Raw genomic sequence first — 22,175 nt, 5'->3', positions numbered from 1 at the left:
CATTGAGTTGTGCTGAATGAGAGTGTGACGCTGGCAGATGAGTGTGGATGTGTATGAGCGACTTAAAGCGAACAGCGATGGACTAGTGGGTGTGCATCCAAAAATTTTTGGGATTAATTTGTATAGGCATTGAGGAAGGTAGAATGGGGCAGCTGGGACCACCATTTTCAGTGAGAGTCTTTTAATAAACAGGAGCATATTCCCCTTTTTTTGTGGTCCGAATGGAGCCTTTTTCCGCTAATAATCTAACTACTGAAGAACTAACTGCAAAAACGTCACGCGTTTGATTCGCTAGTAGTTAAAGTTTCATAATGAGAAAATGGTGACTTTTATATCAGGGATATATATACCTTTAGGATGTACTGCCGATGGCTGCTCTCTGTGGTAGTCAATGCCACGCTTTCTACGTATTTGACAGATTATTTTATACCTTCTACGAGGGGTGCCCAGGAAGTAATTCATCGCACTTTTTTTTATTGAAAATAATGAGAATTGCACACACGAAAGAATGGTATTTTATCTAGACTCCATATTTTTCCACGTAATCCCCATCCCGTTCAATGGCCTTCCTGCAAAGCGAAACAAGGCCGCGTATGCCCTGTCGGTATCAATCCTTGTCCTGGAGGCGGACCCAGTGCTTCACTGTGTGAACTTCCTTTGTTGACTGACAGGTGCATCAGCAACTGCCGAGTCGCAACGCGTGTGTCCTCGCGAATCACATCATCAGCTCGCTGCATCATGTCAGGTGTGACAGCCGCGGATGGACTCTCCGACCGGTAAAAATCTTGGTGGAGCTCAGCCGAAACGCCTTCTGGTGACCTCACCCTACGTGCCCTGCGACTTACTGTACTTCTAGAGATAACACATGCTGTATAGACTTCACACAAGCGTTTGTGAATGGTCCAAACAGTTGCTTTCTCTGCAGTGAGAAATTCAATGACGGCTCGTTACTTGTAACGTACATCACCTTCCTGCAATTACGCTATCTGCCGGAAGTGACGGAAACTTGGCGCGCTCACTCAAGACACTTCAAGTAATACATCCGTAATACACTCGTGGAAATGGAAAAAAGAACACATTGACACCAGTGTGTAGACCCACCATACTTGCTCCGGACACTGCGAGAGGGCTGTACAAGCAATGATCACACGCACGGCACAGCGGACACACCAGGAACCGCGGTGTTGGCAGTCGAATGGCGCTAGCTGCGCAGCATTTGTGCACTGCCGCCGTCAGTGTCAGCCAGTTTGCCGTGGCATACGGAGCTCCATCGCAGTCTTTAACACTGGTAGCATGCCGCGACAGCGTGGACGTGAACCGTATGTGCAGTTGACGGACTTTGAGCGAGGGCGTATAGTGGGCATGCGGGAGGCCGGGTGGACGTACCGCCGAATTGCTCAACACGTGGGGCTCCACAGTACATCGATGTTGTCGCCAGTGGTCGGCGGAAGGTGCACATGCCCGTCGACCTGGGACCGGACCGCAGTGACGCACGGATGCACGCCAAGACCGTAGGATCCTACGCAGTGCCGTAGGGGACCGCACCGCCACTTCCCAGCAAATTAGGGACACTGTTGCTCCTGGGGTATCGGCGAGGACCATTCGCAACCATCTCCATGAAGATGGGCTACGGTCCCGCACACCGTTAGGCCGTCTTCCGCTCACGCCCCAACATCGTGCAGCCCACCTCCAGTGGTGTCGCGACAGGCGTGAATGGAGGGACGAATGGAGACGTGTCGTCTTCAGCGATGAGAGTCGCTTCTGCCTTGGTGCCAATGATGGTCGTATGCGTGTTTGGCGCCGTGCAGGTGAGTGCCACAATGAGGACTGCATACGACCGAGGCACACAGGGCCAACACCCGGCATCATGGTGTGGGGAGCGAGCTCCTACACTGGCCGTACACCACTGGTGATCGTCGAGGGGACACTGAATAGTGCACGGTACATCCAAACCGTCATCGAACCCATCGTTCTACCATTCCTGGACTGGCAAGTGAACTTGCTGTTCCAACAGGACAATGCACGTCCGCATGTATCCCGTGCCACCCAACGTGCTCTAGAAGGTGTAAGTCAACTACCCTGGCCAGCAAGATCTCCGGATCTGTCCCCCATTGAGCATGTTTGGGACTGGATGAAGCGTCGTCTCACGCGGTCTGCACGTCCAGCACGAACGCTGGTCCAACTGAGGCGCCAGGTGGAAATGGCATGGCAAGCCGTTCCACAGGACTACATCCAGCATCTCTACGATCGTCTCCATGGGAGAATAGCAGCCTGCATTGCTGCGAAAGGTGGATATACACTGTACTAGTGCCGACATTGTGCATGCTCTGTTGCCTGTGTCTATGTGCCTGTGGTTCTGTCAGTGTGATTATGTGATGTATCTGACCGCAGGAATGTGTCAATAAAGTTTCCCCTTCCTGGGACAATGAATTCACGGTGTTCTTATTTCAATTTCCAGGAGTGTATTTCAATTTCGTAGCATTGATTTCGGCTCAGAGAAAAATGCGGTGCATTAGTTTCTGGGAAACCCTCGCATAAGCCCCACAGATAACGGGTTCTGAGGCGTTTCTATAGAGTTGTTTCTTTTTTTTTTTGTGGAAAACGTCCACTGTGATGTAACTGCACACATAATGCTTTCAAGCTTCAAAACCATTCAACCAATTCGACAATGTAATCAAAGGAGACCAGGGCGCTTAACTGATGTAATTATTTATATCTCTGAGTCAACTGCAATTCACTTTCGTGCCATCTGCAACGGGGCCTTGCCCGCATCTCGTGGTCGTGCGGTAGCGTTCTCGCCTCCCACGCCCGGGTTCCCGGGTTCGATTCTCGGCGGGGTCAGGGATTTTCTCTGCCTCGTGATGGCTGGATGTTGTGTGCTGTCCTTAGGTTAGTTAGGTTTAAGTAGTTCTAAGTTCTAGGGGACTGATGACCATAGCTGTTAAGTCCCATAGTGCTCAGGGCCATTTGAACCATTTTTTTTTGCAACAGGGCCTCAATAGTTATTAGTGTGATAGTTGTTATATTCGCTACATATATCGCTGTCTATCTTTCTTATAGTGGGTTCCGTTGTTCAAGATCCAAATTACTGGACGAAACACCGTTGTTCAATGGCTTGTATTATCGCATTAAATATTACAGCCCGCTTCCCTTTATTTCTCAATGTTCGTGGAAAAGCTGCTGAAATGCAAAGAACAAAAGAAATGTTGTTCTGTCCTCCCGATAACTGCTTTACATCTAACCATCTTTATTCTGATAACAAAGGGATTGGAATTAAAGTGGATAACAAACATATAAAATTTTTGAATTCATGTCTTTCGATTCCATTAAACAATTACCACAGTTACTGGTTTTGCCGATTTTCGCAGGTGTGGCAGTGGGCGCCAGCGTATTCACCATCACAGCCATGAGCATTGACCGCTACCTGGCCATTAGACATCCAATGGCTTTCCGGAAGATATTCAACCGGCGGACCACGATCGCAGTAAGTCAAATCTTAAACATTATTTCTGTTTGCGCATAATGAAACACAGTTAAGGAAAAAGTATATACATTACATTGATGGCCGTATGTTGGTAGATTATTGAGTTGACAAATCCTTGCACACCTTTCACATTTACGTATTCCGTGGTTTTCCTAAATCGTTTAAGGCTGAAATACTTCCGCTGCGGTCGCAGGTTCGAATCCTGCCTCGGGCATGGATGTGTGTGATGTCCTTAGGTTAGTTATGTTTAAGTAGTTGTAAGTTGTAGGGGACTGATGACCTCAGAAGTTAAGTCCTATAGTGCTCAGAGCCATTTGAACCATTTTCTGAAAGACTTCGTCTGCATCTACATCTGCATGACTGCAATTCCTATGGCAGAGGGTTAATAGAAACCATCTTCATCCTACTTCTCTACCGTCCCACTCTAGAACAGCGTGCGGGTAAAACGAACACTCAAATCACTCCTTGCGAGCTGTGATTTTTCTTTTTTTATTACAATAATGGCTTCTCCCTCTGAAGCCGGGTACCAACAAAATATTTTTGGATTCGAAGCAGAAAGTTAGTGATTGAAATATCGTGAAAAGATCCCCATCTCAGGTATTATATCCGTGACATTCTTCACCTATTTCGGGACAATGAAAAACGAGTTGCCATTCATTGAACTTTTTCGATAGCCTTCGCTAATCCTATCTGATGCGGATCCCAGTGTAGCAATATTCGAAAAGAGGGCAAACAAGCATGCTGTAGGCAGCCTCTTTAGTAGATGTGCTGCATTTTATGAACGTTCTGCCAATATGTCGTAGATCAGCTTCCCCCACAACATTATATATGCAATCTTTCCGGTTCAAGTCATTCGCTGTTATAATCCCTAAGAATTTAGCTATCGTGTTACCGAAATTTGGTAGATCCCTTTTAGGGCTCTCCAAAGTACTGCGTGTGTGAGAATGTGAAAAGTAACTGAATCTGAAATTAATCAAGAATCAGGAATACCCTTGAGTTCCAGCACCGAATTAAATGTGCGTTGTAGAATTACTTACCTTAGTCATGATCTTTCAGTAGCGCCTTTATTGAGTAAGCAAACCGTCATGATCTTTCAGTCATGATCTTTCAGTAGCGCCTTTATTGAGTAAGCAAACCGTTCTCGGACTCGGCCTCGAAAACCGCCGCTGTTTAAATTTAGAGCAAAAGCAGTCAGCAGTAGCGGCCTAAGACTTGCGCAATAAGAAGTTACCCTCAGAGGACAGATGAGCAGACAGAGTGTCAGGGCACAATGTTGGCCCTTGCGACGGGAAACTGCCTCTAAAATGCGGAAGAATCATCAATGACCAATAGGATGAGGATGCAGAAGGCAATGGAAGCCACTGCATTAAAGATGTATGATATGTATCAACAGGACATGTAACCCCTAATAGAAAAGTGTCACCGGCCGCTGTGGCCGAGCGGTTCTACGCACTACCGTCTGGCACCGCGCGACCGCTACGGTCGCAGGTTCAAATCCTGGCTCGGGCATGGATTTGTGTGATGTCCTCAGGTTAGTTAGGTTCAAGTAGTTCTAATTTTTAGGGGACTGATGAAATCAGACGTTAAGTCCCTTGGTGCTCAGAGCCATTTTTTGAAAAAAGTTTCAAGATGATCCATTGGCAAAAGATTCCTAACTAGTCCTCCATCTGGATCTCCGGGTGGGGACTAGTAAATGGGGAGGTAATAATTTCCGCAGCGAAACTCTTTCTGGGAATCTGCCAGAAAACCCAAAGAGATTGTGGTCATACATAAAGCACACCACTAGCAAGACGCAATCAGTGCCTTTGCAATGGTGAAATCACTGATGACAGTGTCACTAAAGCTGAGTTATGAAACACCGTTTTCCGAAACTCATTCACCAAAGAAGGCGAAGTAAATATTCCTGAATTCCAATCAAGAACAACTGCCAAGATGAGAAACATAGAAGTAGATATCCTCGGGGTAGCTAAGCAGCTTAAATCACTTAATAAAGGCAAGGCCTGCGGTCCAGATTGTATACCAGTCAGGTTCCTTTCAGAGTACGCTAATACAATAGCTCCATATTTAGCAATTATATACAACCGCTCCCTCACAGAATGTTTCGTTCCTAAAGACTGGAAAACTGCTCAAGTCACACCAATACTCAGAAAGGGAAATAGGAGCAATCCGCTGAATTACAGGCCCATATCACTAACGTCGATTTGCAGTAGGGTTTTGGAAAATGTGTTCGAACATTATGAATCACCTCGAAGAAAGCGATTTATTGACACATAGCACGGATTCAGGAAATATGGTTCTTGCGAAATACAACTAGCTCTTTATACTCATGAAGTAATGAGTGCTAGCGATAGGGGATGTCAAATTGATTCCATATTTATAGATTGCCAGCAGGCTTTCGACACCGTTCCTCACAAGCGTCTTCTAACCATATTGCGTGCCTATGGAATATCGCCTCAGTTGTGTGACTGGATTCGTGATTTCCTGTCAGAAAGTTCATAGTTCGTAGTAACAGACGGGACATCGTGGAGTAAAACAGAAGTAATATCCGGCGCTTCTCAAGGAAGTGTTATAGGCCCTCTATTATTCCTGAGCTATATTAACGAGGGCATAGGAGACAATCTGAGTAGCCCTCTTAGATTGTTTGCAGATGATGCTGTCATTTACCGTCTTGTAAAGTCATCAGATGACCAAAACGAATTGCAGAATTATTTAGATAAGATATCTGTATAGTGCAAAAAGTGGCAATTGACTCCAAATAAAGAAAAGTGTGAAGTTATTCACTTGAGTACTAAAATAAATTCGCTAAATTTCGATTACGTGATACGTCACACAAATCTTAAGGCTGTAAATTATACTAAATACTTATGGATTACAATTACAAATACATTAAACTGGTACGATCACATAGATAATGTTGCCGGTAGAGCAAATCAAAGACAGCGATTCATTGGCAGAACACTTAGAATGTGCAATAGATCTAATAAAGAGACTGCTTACACTACGTTTGTCCGACCTATTCTGGAGTATTGCTGTCCGCTGTGGGATCCGCAACAGGTGGGAATGACGGATGACATAGAAAAAGTTCAAAGAAGGGCGGCTCGTTTGGCGCTATCGCGAAATAGGGGAGATAATGCCACATACATGGTACGTGAATTGGAGTGGCAATCATTAAAACAACGGTGTTTTTAGTTGCGACGGGATGTTCTCATCAATTTTCAATCACCAGTTCACTCCTCACTTTGTCCCCACTTCTGCTAATTAAAACATTCTGTTGGAACCCACCTACATAAGGAGAAATGATCATCACTATAAAATTATTGAAGTCAGGGCTCGCACAGAAAAAAATTAAGTTCGAGCATCACCCGCGCGCCGTTCGAGAGTGGAACGGTGAGAGACAGCTTGAAGGTGCTTCATCGAACCCTCTCCCAGGCACTTTATTATGAATAGTACAGTAATCACGTACATGTAGATGTAGTGAACTATGAGAAAAAGACTAAATAACCAACTAAACGGTAGCGTACTACGAGTCGGAGCGTCGAATGTCAGAAGTTTGAACGTGGTAGGGAAGGTTGATAATCTGAAAATAGAAGTGCTGAGGCACAGTCTAGATATAGAGTGGATCAGTGAAGTGAAATGGAAACAAGGCCAGATGAATATATGATAATTTCAACAGCAGCAGAAAATTATGTAATGAGAGTAGGATTCGTTATGCGTAGGAGGGCAGGCCAGAAAGTGAGAAGGTTGTTTTCATCAGACTTGACAGCAAACCAACATCGACAACAATAGTTCAGATACACAAGCCGACGTCGCAAGCAGAGGATAAGGAGATAGAGAAAGGAAATGTAATTCAGAACGTAAAGGGAGGTGAGAATCTAATAGTCGTGGAAAGGGGAAGAAGACATGGCTATGGGAGAATACGATTTTGGTAGTAGAAATGAGATAGGAAAAAGACTTGTTGAGTTCTGTAATAATCTTCAACCACTAATAGTCAATACTCTGTTGAAGAATTACAACAGATGGAGGTGCACTTGGGAAATGCCGGAAGATACTGAAGGATTTCAATTAGATTACATCACAATCAGGCAGAGATTCCGAAATCAGATATTGGATTGTAAGGCGTACCCAGATTCGGATATAGATTCAGATAACAATTTAGTAGTGATGAATGGTAGGCTGAAGCTTAAGAGACTATTCAGAAAGAATCAATGCGCCGAGAAGTAGGATACGTATGTAACAAGGAACAAAGAGAGATGCTTGAACTTCTCTGAGGACGTAAATACTGCGATAATAAAAGCTCAGTAGGCAGTTCAGCTGAACGCAATGGACATCTAGAAAAAATGCTATCACAGGCTCTAGGAAGAAAAGTGTATTTACAATGAAAGTAACAGTGAAGAAATAATGGGTAACAGGGGAAATACACTCCTGGAAATGGAAAAAAGAACACATTGACACCGGTGTGTCAGACCCACCATACTTGCTCCGGACACTGCGAGAGGGCTGTACAAGCAATGATCACACGCACGGCACAGCGGACATACCAGCAACCGCGGTGTTGGCCGTCGAATGGCGCTAGCTGCGCAGCATTTGTGCACCGCCGCCGTCAGTGTCAGCCAGTTTGCCGTGGCATACGGAGCTCCATCGCAGTCTTTAACACTGGTAGCATGCCGCGACAGCGTGGACGTGAACCGTATGTGCAGTTGACGGACTTTGAGCGAGGGCGTATAGTGGGCATGCGGGAGGCCGGGTGGACGTACCGCCGAATTGCTCAACACGTGGGGCGTGAGGTCTCCACAGTACATCGAGGTTGTCGCCAGTGGTCGGCGGAAGGTCCACGTGCCCGTCGACCTGGGACCGGACCGCAGAGACGCACGGATGCACGCCAAGACCGTAGGATCATACGCAGCGCCGTAGGGGACCACACCACCACTTCCCAGCAAATTAGGGACACTGTTGCTCCTGGGGTATCGGCGAGGACCATTCGCAACCGTCTCCAAGAAGCTGGGCTACGGTCCCGCACACCGTTAAGCCGTCTTCCGCTCACGCCCCAACATCGTGCAGCCCGCCTCCAGTTGTGTCGCGACAGGCGTGAATGGAGGGACGAATGGAGACGTGTCGTCTTCAGCGATGAGAGTCGATTCTGCCTTGGTGCCAATGATGGTCGTATGCGTGTTTGGCGCCGTGCAGGTGAGCGCCACAATCAGGACTGCATACGACCGAGGCACACAGGGCCAACACCCGGCATCATGGTGTGGGGAGCGATCTCCTACACTGGCCGTACACCACTGGTGATCGTCGAGGGGACACTGAATAGTGCACGGTACATCCAAACCGTCATCGAACCCATCGTTCTACCATTCCTAGACCGTCAAGGGAACTTGCTGTTCCAACAGGACAATGCACGTGCGTATGTATCCCGTGCCACCCAACGTGCTCTAGAAGGTGTAAGTCAACTACCCTGGCCAGCAAGATCTCCGTATCTGTCCCCCATTGAGCATGTTTGGGACTGGATGAAGCGTCGTCTCACGCGGTCTGCACGTCCAGCACGAACGCTGGTCCAACTGAGGCGCCAGGTGGAAATGGCATGGCAAGCCGTTCCACAGGACTACATCCAGCATCTCTACGATCGTCTCCATGGGAAAATAGCAGCCTGCATTGCTGCGAAAGGTGGATATACACTGTACTAGTGCCGACATTGTGCATGCTCTTATGCCTGTGTCTATGTGCCTGTGGTTCTGTCAGTGTGATCATGTGATGTATCTGACCCCAGGAATGTGTCAATAAAGTTTCCCCTTCCTGGGACAATGAATTCACGGTGTTCTTATTTCAATTTCCAGGAGTGTACTTCAACTGATCGACGAAAGAAGGAAATACAAGGATGTTCGGGGAAATTCAGGAATAAAGAAACGCAAGTCACTTAAGGAATTAATTATAAAGGAGATTGAAGGAAGCTAAGGCGAAGTGGCTACAGAAAAAAATTGATGGAACAGAAAAAGAAATCACTGTCGGAAAGACTGACTCTGCATATAGAACATTCAAAACAACCTTTGGTGACATTGAGATCGATGGCGATAACATTACGAATGCAATGCTTGTGTCAAGTGCAGATGATAGAGCGGATACGTGGCAAGAGAACGTTGAAGGCCTTGAAACTTCTTAACACGTTTTTTAGTTACTTGGACTGAAATAACTGAGAAGATGAAACTTCGTAATTACATTCTGAAAGTGCTGAGTTAAACTGAACTTACTGTCACTTTGCTTGACTTTATCATTTCAGAACTAACCTACAGAATTCTCCCTGGCAAATACAGCTCAAAGTTATTATATTCCTTTATTATACATAATATACAAGCGCAACGCTATCTGGCTGCTAATGAACCTGAATGAGAAGAAATCCTAACAGTAACCCATACATTTCATAAGTCACTTACCTCACAGAAAATCTTCATTACACGAACTATAGCGATACTGCAAACACCATAGAGCCAGCTAAATAAAAGATTCTAACTACTGTAGGCTCTAACTACTAATAGGCATGTGGTTAGCAAGCGGACGGTCTGGACGTGTGTCCCTCAAGGAAATATAAGATTGTTGATGATTGTATAATTTTTTTGGAGCCGGAGGTCACGGACGATTATATATTTTTTGAACTGGATGTCACATTATTAAGATAAAATTTCCTAAATACATTGTTTGCTCTGCAACAAAATCTTCCCTTTGCTAACCACATGCCTATTAGTAGTTAGAGCCTGTAGTAGTTAAAAGCTTTTATTTAGCTGGCTGTATTGGTGATTGCTGTATCGCTGTAGTTCGTGTAATGAAGATTTCCTGTGAAGTAAGTGCCTTATGATATAGCTGATGGCCATCTCTACAAGGACTACAGTGGGTCTGAACCTTTGGTGGCCCATTACTACAATAATCTCTACAAGCAATACTGTGTGTCTGCTCTCTGGTGACCTACCAATTCTACCAATATTCTTCAAGACTTCGACTGACTCTACTGTGGGTCTGCTCTTTTGTGGCTCATTACCAATCTTCACGTTTTCATGTCAAGAGTCAGCACTGTGCTACACTACTTCTTCAAGACTACGTGGAGGTCCACTACCTACGTGTAGATTTTCTCCTACTACTCAGACTGGGTGCATAAAACAGTTCTGATGAATGCTTAGGACTATCTTTAGAGACTGTGAAGGCAATTTTTTGCTTTATTGACCAACGTTAAATTACTAATTATGTGATCTGATCTATTTAATACTGTTAATAATATAAATTATTTTAAGAAATTAGTCTTAGCCATTGCCCGAAGCACTTTGTAAAATTTGTTGAGAGGAGCTGGGGGGCCATGTAAGTAGTCTGTTTATGCGTCTGTATATTGGCAGCGCGATAGACTGCATTAATATCACTGACAGCGCTGTGCACCCTCTGCAAGACACTCTGTGTGGCTGGTCAGACTCGCTGTTGGGTGTGTATAGTCAGCAGTGGTTGTGGTTTTCGTCAGTGCGTTTGCATCGGCACTATTCGCGTTTTGAAAAGCAGAGTGTGTGTCTTCACTTAGTTGAGAAAAGTGCAATGACGCAAAACCTGACTCTACGGTATTTGCAAGATTTTGTTCTGTTATTTCGGATTCCTGAGGGGGAACAGTTACCGACTAATCGATCGACAGTACTTCCGTGTTCACTAATTGTTTGACTGTCTACACTGTCGGGTCGATGTCCCTATGCACTATTACCAAATTATTATGTTGAACATTTGTTAATTCATTACTAAGTAGTGCTAACACGCTACGCTCATCTTCACTATCATTTCTCAATTTGCTTTCGAGCCAAGTTTTACGTTTTTCACACGCCACAGTACTTCATACGAAAACACACAAAAAACAATTTGAAACGAAAAAATGAGAAGACACTCTAAAACAGCACTGAAAATAATAAAAACCTAATTAGCTGCAAAAACGACTGCGAAATACTTAGTGCAAATCCAAGTGCATGCCACAACTGCTTTGCTCAGTACAATACAGTACAACAACAAGAGACTACAACGACAAAAGAAATTCTCTATACTGTTACGCGCTAGCAGTAAACAATAACTAATTTCTAACCATGCACTGATTATTCAAACTACAATAAAATCAGAAGATTACAGTCAGATTTCCTCGGCTAAAGGTCGACAGGTGAAGCTTGTTTATTAAGTTTTTACTTAAATATGAAACGTCCCCTTAGAACAATTTATACAAGACTGTGATTAAACTGACACACAATGTTTTTAGCGCAACGCAATCTGACTATCAAAGATCCCTGCAAAAGAATGGCCCTGAGTAACATTAAACTATACCTTTCAGAAATCACTTACCTCACAAATATCTTCATTACTCGAACTACTGCAATACAGCGAGCGCCACTACTGCCAGCTAAATAAAAGATTCAAACTACGGAAGGCACTAACTACTGATAGGGATAGTTAGCAAATGAAAGATATTAATAGAGAACAAACAATGTATTTACCTTAATAGTCATAATATATATAGTAGTTCATGACAAATTACAAAACTCCGCCATCTCTCTCCCCACATCCACCACTGCTGGCGGCTCACCTCCAACTGCGCAACGCTACGCGCTGTTCACATCCAGCTGCCGCTGCCCAACACTACAATGGCAGACAACAATGCAAACTAGCCACAGACTGCACACAGCACAGCCAGTGATTTTCATACAGAGAGCGCTACATGGCGGCGGCTTTACCAATATAAGAACCTAAACAGCCTACTTACATAAAGAAAACATAAACAGCCTACTTACATAGAGAAAACATAAACAGCCTACTTACAAATAGAAATAACTTGGAAGATGAAATCTCTTAATTTAATTCTGAAACTGCTGAGTAAAACAGAACATAATACCACTTTGCCATATTTTTATCATTTCAGCACTGACCTACAGCATCCTAGTTACAGAAAAGAGTAATATACGGAAGAATTGATAAGAAAATTGATGATCTATTAGATGTGTAGCTTTACAAAATGTAAAGGCAGCAGAGAGGCAGTTCTGGCAATGCGTTTGATAATGGAAGTAAGACACATTCATAAGATTTGTCGACTTGGAAAACGCTTTCGTCAATGTTAAATGGCCTAAAAGGTTTGAAACTCTAGCAAAATTAGGGACATGTTATAGACAAAGGCATGTAATACGCAATATGAACAAGAGCCAAGATGGAACAACAAGAGTGGAAGTCCATGACCTAAAGGCGTGTAAGACAGGGATGGATGTAGTCTTTCGCTCCTACTGTTCAATCTATACATCGAGGAAACAATGACTGAAATAAAAGAAAGTTTCAAGAATGAGACTAAAATTCAAGATGAAAGGATGTCAGTAATAAGATTTGCTGATGACATTGCTATCCTTGTGAAAGTGAAGAAGAATTACATGATCCTCTGAATGGGATGAAGAGTCTAATGGGAATATGGATTGAGAGTAGATCTAAGATAGACTCAAGAAATGAGAAGTAACAGAATAGAGAACAGCAAGAAGCCAGAATGAGATTTTCACTCTGCAACGGAGTGTACCCTGATATGAAACTTCCTGGCAGATTAAAACTATGTGCCGGACCGAGACTCGTTCTGAAGTTTATACGAGTAGCTCGTTTTTTCATGAAGACAGACTCGGAAGTATCGGTTTTTCAGCATGTTGGACAGCAGTGTTGGCAGTCTAGAGCATGGAAGAATTCGGTTTAGGTTTAACGTTAGTCTGTCCAGCGACACAGTTTCTCGGTCCGGCATACAGTTTTTATTTGCCAGGAAGTTTCATTCCAGTGTACACTCTGCTGCAGAGTGAAAATCTCATTCTGGAAACATCCCCCAGGCTATGGCTAAGCCATGCTTCCGCAATATCCTTTCTTTCAGGAGTGCTAGTTCTGCAGGGTTCGCAGAAGAGCTTCTGTAAAGTTCGGAAAGTAGGAGACGAGATACTAGCTGTGCGGACGGGGCGTGAGTCGTGCTTGGGTAGCTCAGTGGTAGAGCACTTGCCCGCGAAAGGCATTGGTCCCGAGTTCGAGTCTCGGTCCGGCACACAGTTTTAATCGGCCAGGAAGTTTCAGAACTCCAAGAAATTTAACATCATAAATTGGTTATCACGAAGCAGACGAATTAAGGAATTCTGCTACAAAGGCAGCAAACAAACCCATGACGGACGGAGCAAGGAGAACAATAAAAGCAGACTACCACTGATAAAAAGAACCTTCCTGGCCAATACAAGTATGCTGGTATCAATACTAATTTGAGGAAGAAATTTATGCGTATGTATATTTTGAGCACAGCATTGTATGGTAATGTGACATGGACTCTGGGAAATCCGCCACAGAAGAGAATCAAAACGTTCTTCAGGTGTGGTGCTACAGAAAAATCTTGAAAAATTGATGGACTGAAATGATAAGGAATGATGAAGCACTCCACAGAATGGGCGACGAAAATAATACATCGAAACAAGACGGGACAGAATGATAGGACATATCTAGGAACTGTGGAGGATGAAAACTGTTGAGGAAGAGAGTCTGGAATACACCCAGCAGACGAATTCGTGACGGGTAAATCTGAAGGTGAGAACTGTTGCAACATTTATCATTTAAAGGCAGTGGTTGTGATAATAAACTCAGTGTTTCAGCAACAGTATGGTTTATTATAAAAACACATGAACTTCGCAAATGTGTACCTTACCATAAAGTGTTACCGCACAGTTTAGGTTTGAGGACGTTGCTGTGTCATAAGCGCGAAGTAGGGCGATTCCGATGTGGATAAATAAGGACCTACACGTAGACGAGGCATCAGTGTGACATGCCTTTCCCACGTGAGTGCGGTAAATATGGAAATGTGGACTATGCTGACGTTATTACCAAATAAATACGCCTACGTCCCTTGAGCGCATTGTTACAGATGACGAAAGCTAGTGCGACCACTGGTAACGGGAGTCGAAATCATCGACGTTGCTGTGGTGCCATCCACCAGCTCCTCCCCCAAGAAGTTCAAGACACAGCCATCTGCTGGAAAGGTGATGTTTATCCTAATCTTTGATTTACCGGGGCCAATTGCTTATTGATTTCGAAGAACTTGGTGGGTCCATAACATGGGAACGGTGCTCCACATTAGAAAAAACTACGACGTTCTGTATAGGTGATCCATCCACGAAAACTTCAACGAGGAGTACTGCATCTTCATGATAACGCTCGTCCCCATGACGGAAATGTCGTAGCGCAGAAGTTACGCCAAGAGGAGGGCACCCGAGCACCCGCCCTATACTACTAACATTTCCCAATGCGACTTCTTTCAGACGAAGATGTGCAGCAGGCAGTTATTTATTGGCGCAGCAGAACACGGTTTTTTATTAAATGGGTGTCTTCAGCCAGGTGGATCGGTATGATTTTGGCCTCAGTGCTCACAGCGATTTTGCCTAATTCGCGGATCGATTCTGGTGTTTATGGCCTTAGAACCGAAACTTTTTGATCGGCGCATATATGAGAAATGCGAACTAAAGGTCTGGATTGGTAAAGTTACTGAAAGAGATGGAGTTGCATAAAATATCGGGTCTGCTTCTGTGAAATAGGTACAGTAACTTGTCTATGATGATCACAGTGGTTGTTTAATTTTTTTTTAATTAAGAGGTGGGGCCCCTCCACGCCCACACCGGCACGATCGCCAACTCGAAAAGTCTACTGCCATCTCTGCCCTCTGGTTAATTTTCAATAATGTGAGGTGTCGCAGGATGTGGGTACTACGATGTTTGCGTACGTCTGGTTAAGGTTAACCATTAATACGCCCTCATCTGGAGAAAGATTGGGTCGAAAGTCGAACGGAGGGTAGCGGTTTGTACGGCAGAGGGGGAAAAAGTGCCAAGGCAAGAGTCAAAGGAAAAGAACCTCTGCTATAGTTAGGTCGGGTAGTAAGAGCAGTGCCGATGTCTTGCTGCCTGCGACAGGTTCTGCAAGGGTAGGCTTTGTTAGTATTGGGTATCATGCATGTCGATTTCTTTGACGTTGTGAGGTGCTGTTACTCGGCAGCTGCCGCTGGCAGCCGGTGTTGATCTCTCGGTCAGCGTCAGCATAACTGTAACACTTAGGTTCATCCTCGTTTTGTGTCCGATAGGTCATACGTCAGATGCACAGTGAAGGGTAATGTTGGCGAGTTGTTTGTGCGTTAGTGGGCGAGCTCGTCAGTTTCCCTGCTGTAGCCTTTTGTGTAGCATTTAATGACAGCTGGTACAACCAACGTTGCTGATGTGCTGAGGCTCGCCGAGGTTTGTCGCTTGTTGGTGTATGTCAGCTTGCCATAGGTGGTTATGCCCTAGCTAGTAGTGTCTTTGGCCGCTTATGCTTCCACCTATAATTGTTGTGGGTGTTTGCAACCAACATCCAAGAATTTTAAAGATCTGAAGACCATGAGTCAGTGCTAGCTATCCTGCAGTTGAACTACAGTACTCTAGATTTCCCTAAAATGCCAAAGCTGTAAGCGATGCACCGAGCGAGGTGGCGCAGTGGTTAGCACACTGGACTCGCATTCGGGAGGACGACGGTTCAATCCCGTCTCCGGCCATCCTGATTTAGGTTTTCCGTGATTTCCCTAAATCGCTTCAGGCAAATGCCGGGATGGTTCCTTTGAAAGGGCACGGCCGATTTCCTTCCCAATCCTTCCCTCACCCGAGCTTGCGCTCCGTCTCTAATGACCTCGTTGTCGACGGGACGTTAAACACTAATCTCCTCCTCCTGTAAGCGATGCTTTCCATAATCTTCAGTGTACTGTGAGCAGAGAAGCGAGACAGTGACTCTGTGACTTGAGAGCTGAGCTGCAACGTAGCCTCCGTCACCTGTCCGTGACTTCTGCCCTGAAACTCCCCCAACTTCCGTGTCTCTTCACCCTCTACGACCGACTCTCTGCATCTCTCCGTTTTTCCCATCTCCTCCGAGCAGTCTGCTCCTGTCTTGCTGCCAGCAAAACACGACCACCAATTCTCTCAATGTTTCTATAGCTCGCCAATGGCGTAATTCTTTCTTTGACAATATTTTGTGCTTAGAAATGCCAATACGTCAACAAGTCAATGAATCGAATTTCTTCTCCACTCTTGTAACTGGCTTCCCACTGAGTGTCACGTCATGATGTTACCAATAACACTCCAGTTGGTGTTCGTTAGGCGATCAGCTAGCCTCACATTACAGGTCCTGTGAAATTTTGAAAAGCTCACTACAAATCTAGTGGCCAACTCTGCTCCAGTAAGTACGTCAGTGCTGTATTGTCAAGTTGCAAGGAAAGCCAGGAGGCATTTATCCCTCCACGTATATCATTTAACAAGCTCCTAGCGCCCACCACGTGCTAACAGAATTCTGTCTTGGCCACTTGACAACTGCCCTGTAAATTAGCAATGGCCTGTCTGCCTGCTCTCCATGTGTCAAAGTGACTTCTATCCCCTGCGAAGGATGCAGGTGCTCTTCCTGCTATTTCTACTCCATCTCTCTTTCTGCGATGGCTGGTGCACCAACGACCTACTGCTGCCCACTCAACTGGGCCTCACATTGCGTCTCCTCTCAAAGCCCGAGCACTCCTCAATTCCAGATTTAGCCCACAAAGCAAATCTGTGTACCCAGAACAATATTAAACTACAAGAGATTAAGATGAGGAATTGAAATCGTCTGAAACAATCACTGTGACATTATCACTCCCACTACACTAATGAAACTCTTCCCCATTTGTGGCATTAAAGGCGAACAAATATGAAAAGAAGCTAGCTAAAATGTTTGCCACATTTCACACTTTTTATTATTTTATATAGTCAACTGCCACATATTTCATGATACAGATATTTTGTCTAAATACTTTCTCAATCGGCTTCTATCATCTGATGACACTATGAGACAGTAAATGACAGCATCATCTCCAAAAAATCTAAGAAGGTTGCTCAGATGCCACCTAAATCTTGGTACAGTAATTTGTCTAAGATTATCACAGTGATTGTTAGGAACCAACATCCAAGAATTTTAAAGATCTTGGAAAGCACCAAATATCACTTCTGTTTTATTTTGTGTCTTTCTATCAATTACTATGAAGTGCTACCTTTGTGACAGGAGATCAGGAATTCAGTCGAACAGCTGAGACGATTACTCTGCAGGCACACAGGTTCATTAGAATTCACTTCCTTCGAAAGGAGAATGCTCATTTAGTCCTCCATCCTTTATTAGCTTTTCGGCGATATCACATTCAACCATAGCCTGCCTTTCATCCCTGCCTTCATCCCTTCTTGGTGTAACAAAAGCTAAAGTCTGCCCCTTCGTCCTCTCTAGCTGTAATGTTGAACTGTAAGACTATCTGCAGTCTTAGATGACGCCCAGCCATTAATCCAACTCTGGGACTTGCCACTCTGTTATAGATGATCATGGTGCTGTGGTTGCGAGACGCTGGTGCAAGCCTGATCGCTGGCAGAGGTGGTGCACAGGTAATGCAGCACTGAGACCAGAAACTCTGTCTCATGTGACCGTGGTGGTGTGGCTGGCCACGTGGCCTTTAACCCTTGCCTCATTGGAGCTGTGTTCTTACTCACTGGTTGATGCCCAGCTATTCTTGCTACTGCGAGCCTAGCCACTCTGGTACAGTTGATCATGAAGGTGTGGTTTGCGGTACTAGCGTTCACCACCTCTACTGTTGGACGCCTGCTCATGTGATTGGATGATGACCTGATACTTCTTCCAATCTGTTATCTCACTGCTGCTCTGCATCGATTCACTGGCTGATATGATGCTAAGCTACTCCAGCTACTGCGAAATAGGTCACTCTGTCACAGGTAGAGTTGCAAAACTACCGTTCTATCACAGACTATCGTATGTAAGCGAAGACTACGGTAGTTTTTCGAGTAGCTTTGCTCAGCTAAGGTCGTAACTGCTTTACACATATGTTAGGCGTGCTGCATATGTATTGGGCGTTATCTCATTTCGATTGCTTTGTTTGCATATGCGATCAGTTCTTACTAGCTTCCCCTAGAAAATAAGGGTATATAAAGGACTGCAGGACCTATATAATATTTTCGTTCCACGTACTTGTATTTGTCTCTCTTACTTGAAAGTAAACACTATGTCAAAACTGAGATTATCAGTGATAAATTTTGGCTTTATTTCAATATTTTTGCTTTGTAACGTGATACAGAAAGATGTTGTAATAAAAAATTAGGTTTTATCACATAGACTGGAAAACGCAGTTGCCTTAGAAAAGGAAGAAAGAAAAAAGATAAATTTAAAACAAAACGCTAAAAAAAATGTGCCACTGAGTGCAAAATGTTGGCATGTAAAACGTACTTGCATCTTAAGTAAGTGCTTTTATTACATAAATGTGAGTACGTTATGCATTAATTGGTTTTTATCACTTGAAAAGTGCAATTTATATTTTGCAAAGATACAAAATACGCAGTGGACTAAAGCTGAACGATGTGCAGATTTAATTATGTGCAAAACAAACAAAAAACAAAAAGAAGTAGTCGTCTCCCAGTTTCTCTCTCACACATTCATTTATGTTTCTTTCCTTACGAATGCTACCACTGTTATAGGTAATCCGACCATTTACTACGTCTTTTATGTACTGCACCAAAACTACTGAACCTTACTTTTGGTAGAGCACAACTCTAATATCAGATGAACATGATGTTTCGGATGACAGCACTACCCATCAACTCGTCGCTGCTGTGCGTGTAACTATTTGCTACTTCTTTAAATGTGAAACTTGCCACTCAGTTACATGTCATCGTGGTTCTATGACTGATGGCATTGGTCTCCCATTCAACGCTGCTGCGCCCTTACTCTCTAGCTGTGAGAACGACCTACAACTACTTCCACTGCAAAACTTGCAACACTGTAACAGTTGGTCATTATCTCACTGCCGCTGTGAGTGTCTAATCGCTAGCTGGCGTGGTGCGCAGATACTTCTGCTACTGTGAAATTAGCCACACTGTTGTAGGAGATGGTAATGTTACGCTTGGCAGCGCTGGCCATTATCTCGCCGTTGCTGTGCCTTTACTCATATGCTTGGTTGATGTACAGCTACTTCTTCTAATGAGAATATTGCCACACTATAACAGGTGATGGTTGTGGCTCGAATGGTTCAAATAGCTCTGAGCACTATGGGACTTAACATCTCAGGTCATCAGCCCCGTAGAACGTAGAACTACTCAAACCTAACTAACGTAAGGACGTCGCACACATCCATGCCCGAGGCAGGATTCGAACCTGTGACCGTAGTCGTCGCGCGGTTCCAGACTGAAGCGCCTAGAACCGCTCGGCCACAACGGCCGGCGATGGTTGTGCTGCGGGTGGCTGCACTGGGCCTCCTCTGGCCGCTGCTGTGTGCCTACTCGCCAGCTGCGTTGGCTCCTAGCTAATCGTGCCGTTGTGAGCGTTGCCACTGGGTTGCAGGTGATCGTGGTGCTGTGGCTGGCGGCGCTGGCTATCTTCTCGCCACTGCTGCGCGCCTACTCGCTGGCAGAGGTGGCGTCCGGCTACGCATTCTGCTACGAGAGCTGGCACGACAGCGAGAGGCGCGGCGCCAGTCTCGCGTTCTTCGTGCTGGTCTACGCCGTGCCTGGCAGCATCGTCGTCATGGCGTACTCGCTCATGGGGCGACGCCTCTGCGCCATCAGCCCTCCCTTCTCCGAGGACAGCATGGCGTCCACCAAACAGGTCAGCTGCTCCCGACACTCACTGTGAACAGATTAGCATCTCGTAGTAGGGTTGCTATTAAACTGTTACTTTAAATACGTCAAGTGCACATTTTTGAATCACTCCACGACTTCAGTCCACTCCATCATATTATGTTACACAGTGAGTTTCCGTTGCATAACTATTAGAATGTTACTTAGAAAAGCTGAAGCTGATAGTCAGCAAACGGTAGTGTAGAATGTGTAAAAAATAGTAAGAAACTTAGCTTCCGTTGAGAGTCTCAGGATATCTACAATTAGAGCTACTAAAGAATTTCATATATATATTCCTGATGCCATACAGGGGACATGAGTTGTGCTCTCAATTATCCTGTAGAGAAATTAATAGAAATTTATTCTTCGTATTCAAGATTGGCCCCACAAATTTGTACCATGAATGGGGTAACCGGACTTAGCCTATTATATGAGGAATAGCCAAGTGAAAACCGAACACCTGCCACGATAGGACCATGCAATGGTACCACTCAAAAGTAATCACCACACGTGTTAAGACATTGACCCCGACGGGAGTTGCGGTCGTGAACCCGTCAGCAGCCGACTGCTTTCTACGAAACACGAACTGACAGTCTCGTCTCCCAGCGAGATAAATGTCTTACCGCGCGTAGCGATTAAAATCCGACAATCCCTCGGCCCCGTTGCGTCGGATGTTTGGTTTTCATTTCTCTGCATCTTATGCCTGAAGAATTCAGTCGGTATGTTTCTCTGGATGTCGACGAGCTCTACTTCGATTATATCCCATTCGCCTGTTTATGTTAGACAGTTTTATATTTTCTCAAATGCATTTATTCAGACTGTCGGCAGCAGTAATTCTACCATGTTTAATCGCGCGTCACCACTGTGTCTAATGCTTTATTGTCAGGACTGGGGTGGAATGATACGCTCACGTTGAAAAATGTTAAAGAATACATATCTAAAGAAATAAGATTAGCCAGCAAACCAGAGAGGGGAAGCCGGTAGGGTAGTAATAATTTGTTGCTTTAACAATCTAATAACGATCTGTACAGACAAAGGCCAGGTTAGCTCAGTATTTCAGTATGCAATAGATACTAACCTGATGGATCAAATATGAATGAACCCTTAATAGATCATAAAGATTTCAACATAAATGGTTCCTATCGCCCTCACAGCCCTGCCTTCAGAATAACTTTGTGAGGACAGGGAATAGTAATGAATCTATCACGATTCGGAAAAGTCAATTAAGTGGATGTATGAATGAGTATTATTTTTGCATTCGACTTTGAATAAAATAAAATGTTTTGTTTGTGAGGACAGGGAATACAAATGAATCTATCACCATTCGGAAAAGTCAATTAAGTGGATGTATGAAAGAGTATTATTTTTGCATCCGACTTTGAATAAAATAAAATATTTTCTCCGAGAATCAGAACACAGCTCTTTTTACTTCCGTTGGAGCTTAGGAGTACCTTTCGTGAACATAAATCCGAGGGAAATTAGTTGACACAAATAAATAACGGAAGACGTGTTGTGTTCTGAGCACTGCGTTTATCGTTTGGTCAGTCTGCGCTCAATAACATTATGAACACGTTAACATTTTCTTTTATTCCTTAGTAATATTATGTTAAATTACAGTACTTTGATATGGCAGCTAAGTACCTGACACGGAGGATTACTAAGAAGCATCTAGATTAAAGTCTTGAATTGTCGGAACTGTTTTCCGGCAACGCACTCGTCTTTGTATGGAGGAAGATAAGATCCAGTGTGTAAAAAGTGTACATCGCTGTCTTGTCACAAATGCAGAGGACAAAATAGTTAAATTGTACCAATAGGAAATGATTTTGCTATACTAAGGTATTAAAAATCCCGTATCCATCAAAAATGATCTTTGAGAAAGCATAAACTTCATAAATATGAAGAATCAATGGAGTAGAAGATTTTATTCTCGATGATAAATTGGTGTATGGGATCAGATCGAGGTTTTTTCTGAAGTTTACCAACCGACGAAG

The 22,175-nt window shown here is 44.3% G+C and overlaps 1 protein-coding gene across 1 annotated transcript in view; it reads left to right on the top strand.

Moving 5' to 3' along the window:
• The window catches only part of LOC126092654 (neuropeptide FF receptor 1-like), a 740,126-nt gene that overhangs the window by 545,335 nt on the left and 172,616 nt on the right, over positions 1–22,175 (top strand). Inside the window, exons 3-4 of the mRNA XM_049908376.1 lie at positions 3,369–3,484; positions 19,910–20,173. Of these exons, the coding sequence (XP_049764333.1) occupies positions 3,369–3,484; positions 19,910–20,173 (380 nt within the window). The remainder of the gene's footprint in view (positions 1–3,368; positions 3,485–19,909; positions 20,174–22,175) is intronic.

This window comes from Schistocerca cancellata, chromosome 7 (genome assembly GCF_023864275.1).
Source record: "Schistocerca cancellata isolate TAMUIC-IGC-003103 chromosome 7, iqSchCanc2.1, whole genome shotgun sequence".
Taxonomy (NCBI): domain Eukaryota; kingdom Metazoa; phylum Arthropoda; class Insecta; order Orthoptera; family Acrididae; genus Schistocerca; species Schistocerca cancellata.
The sequence above is the reverse complement of the archived record's forward strand: the minus strand, read 5'-3'. Positions and strand labels throughout refer to the sequence as shown.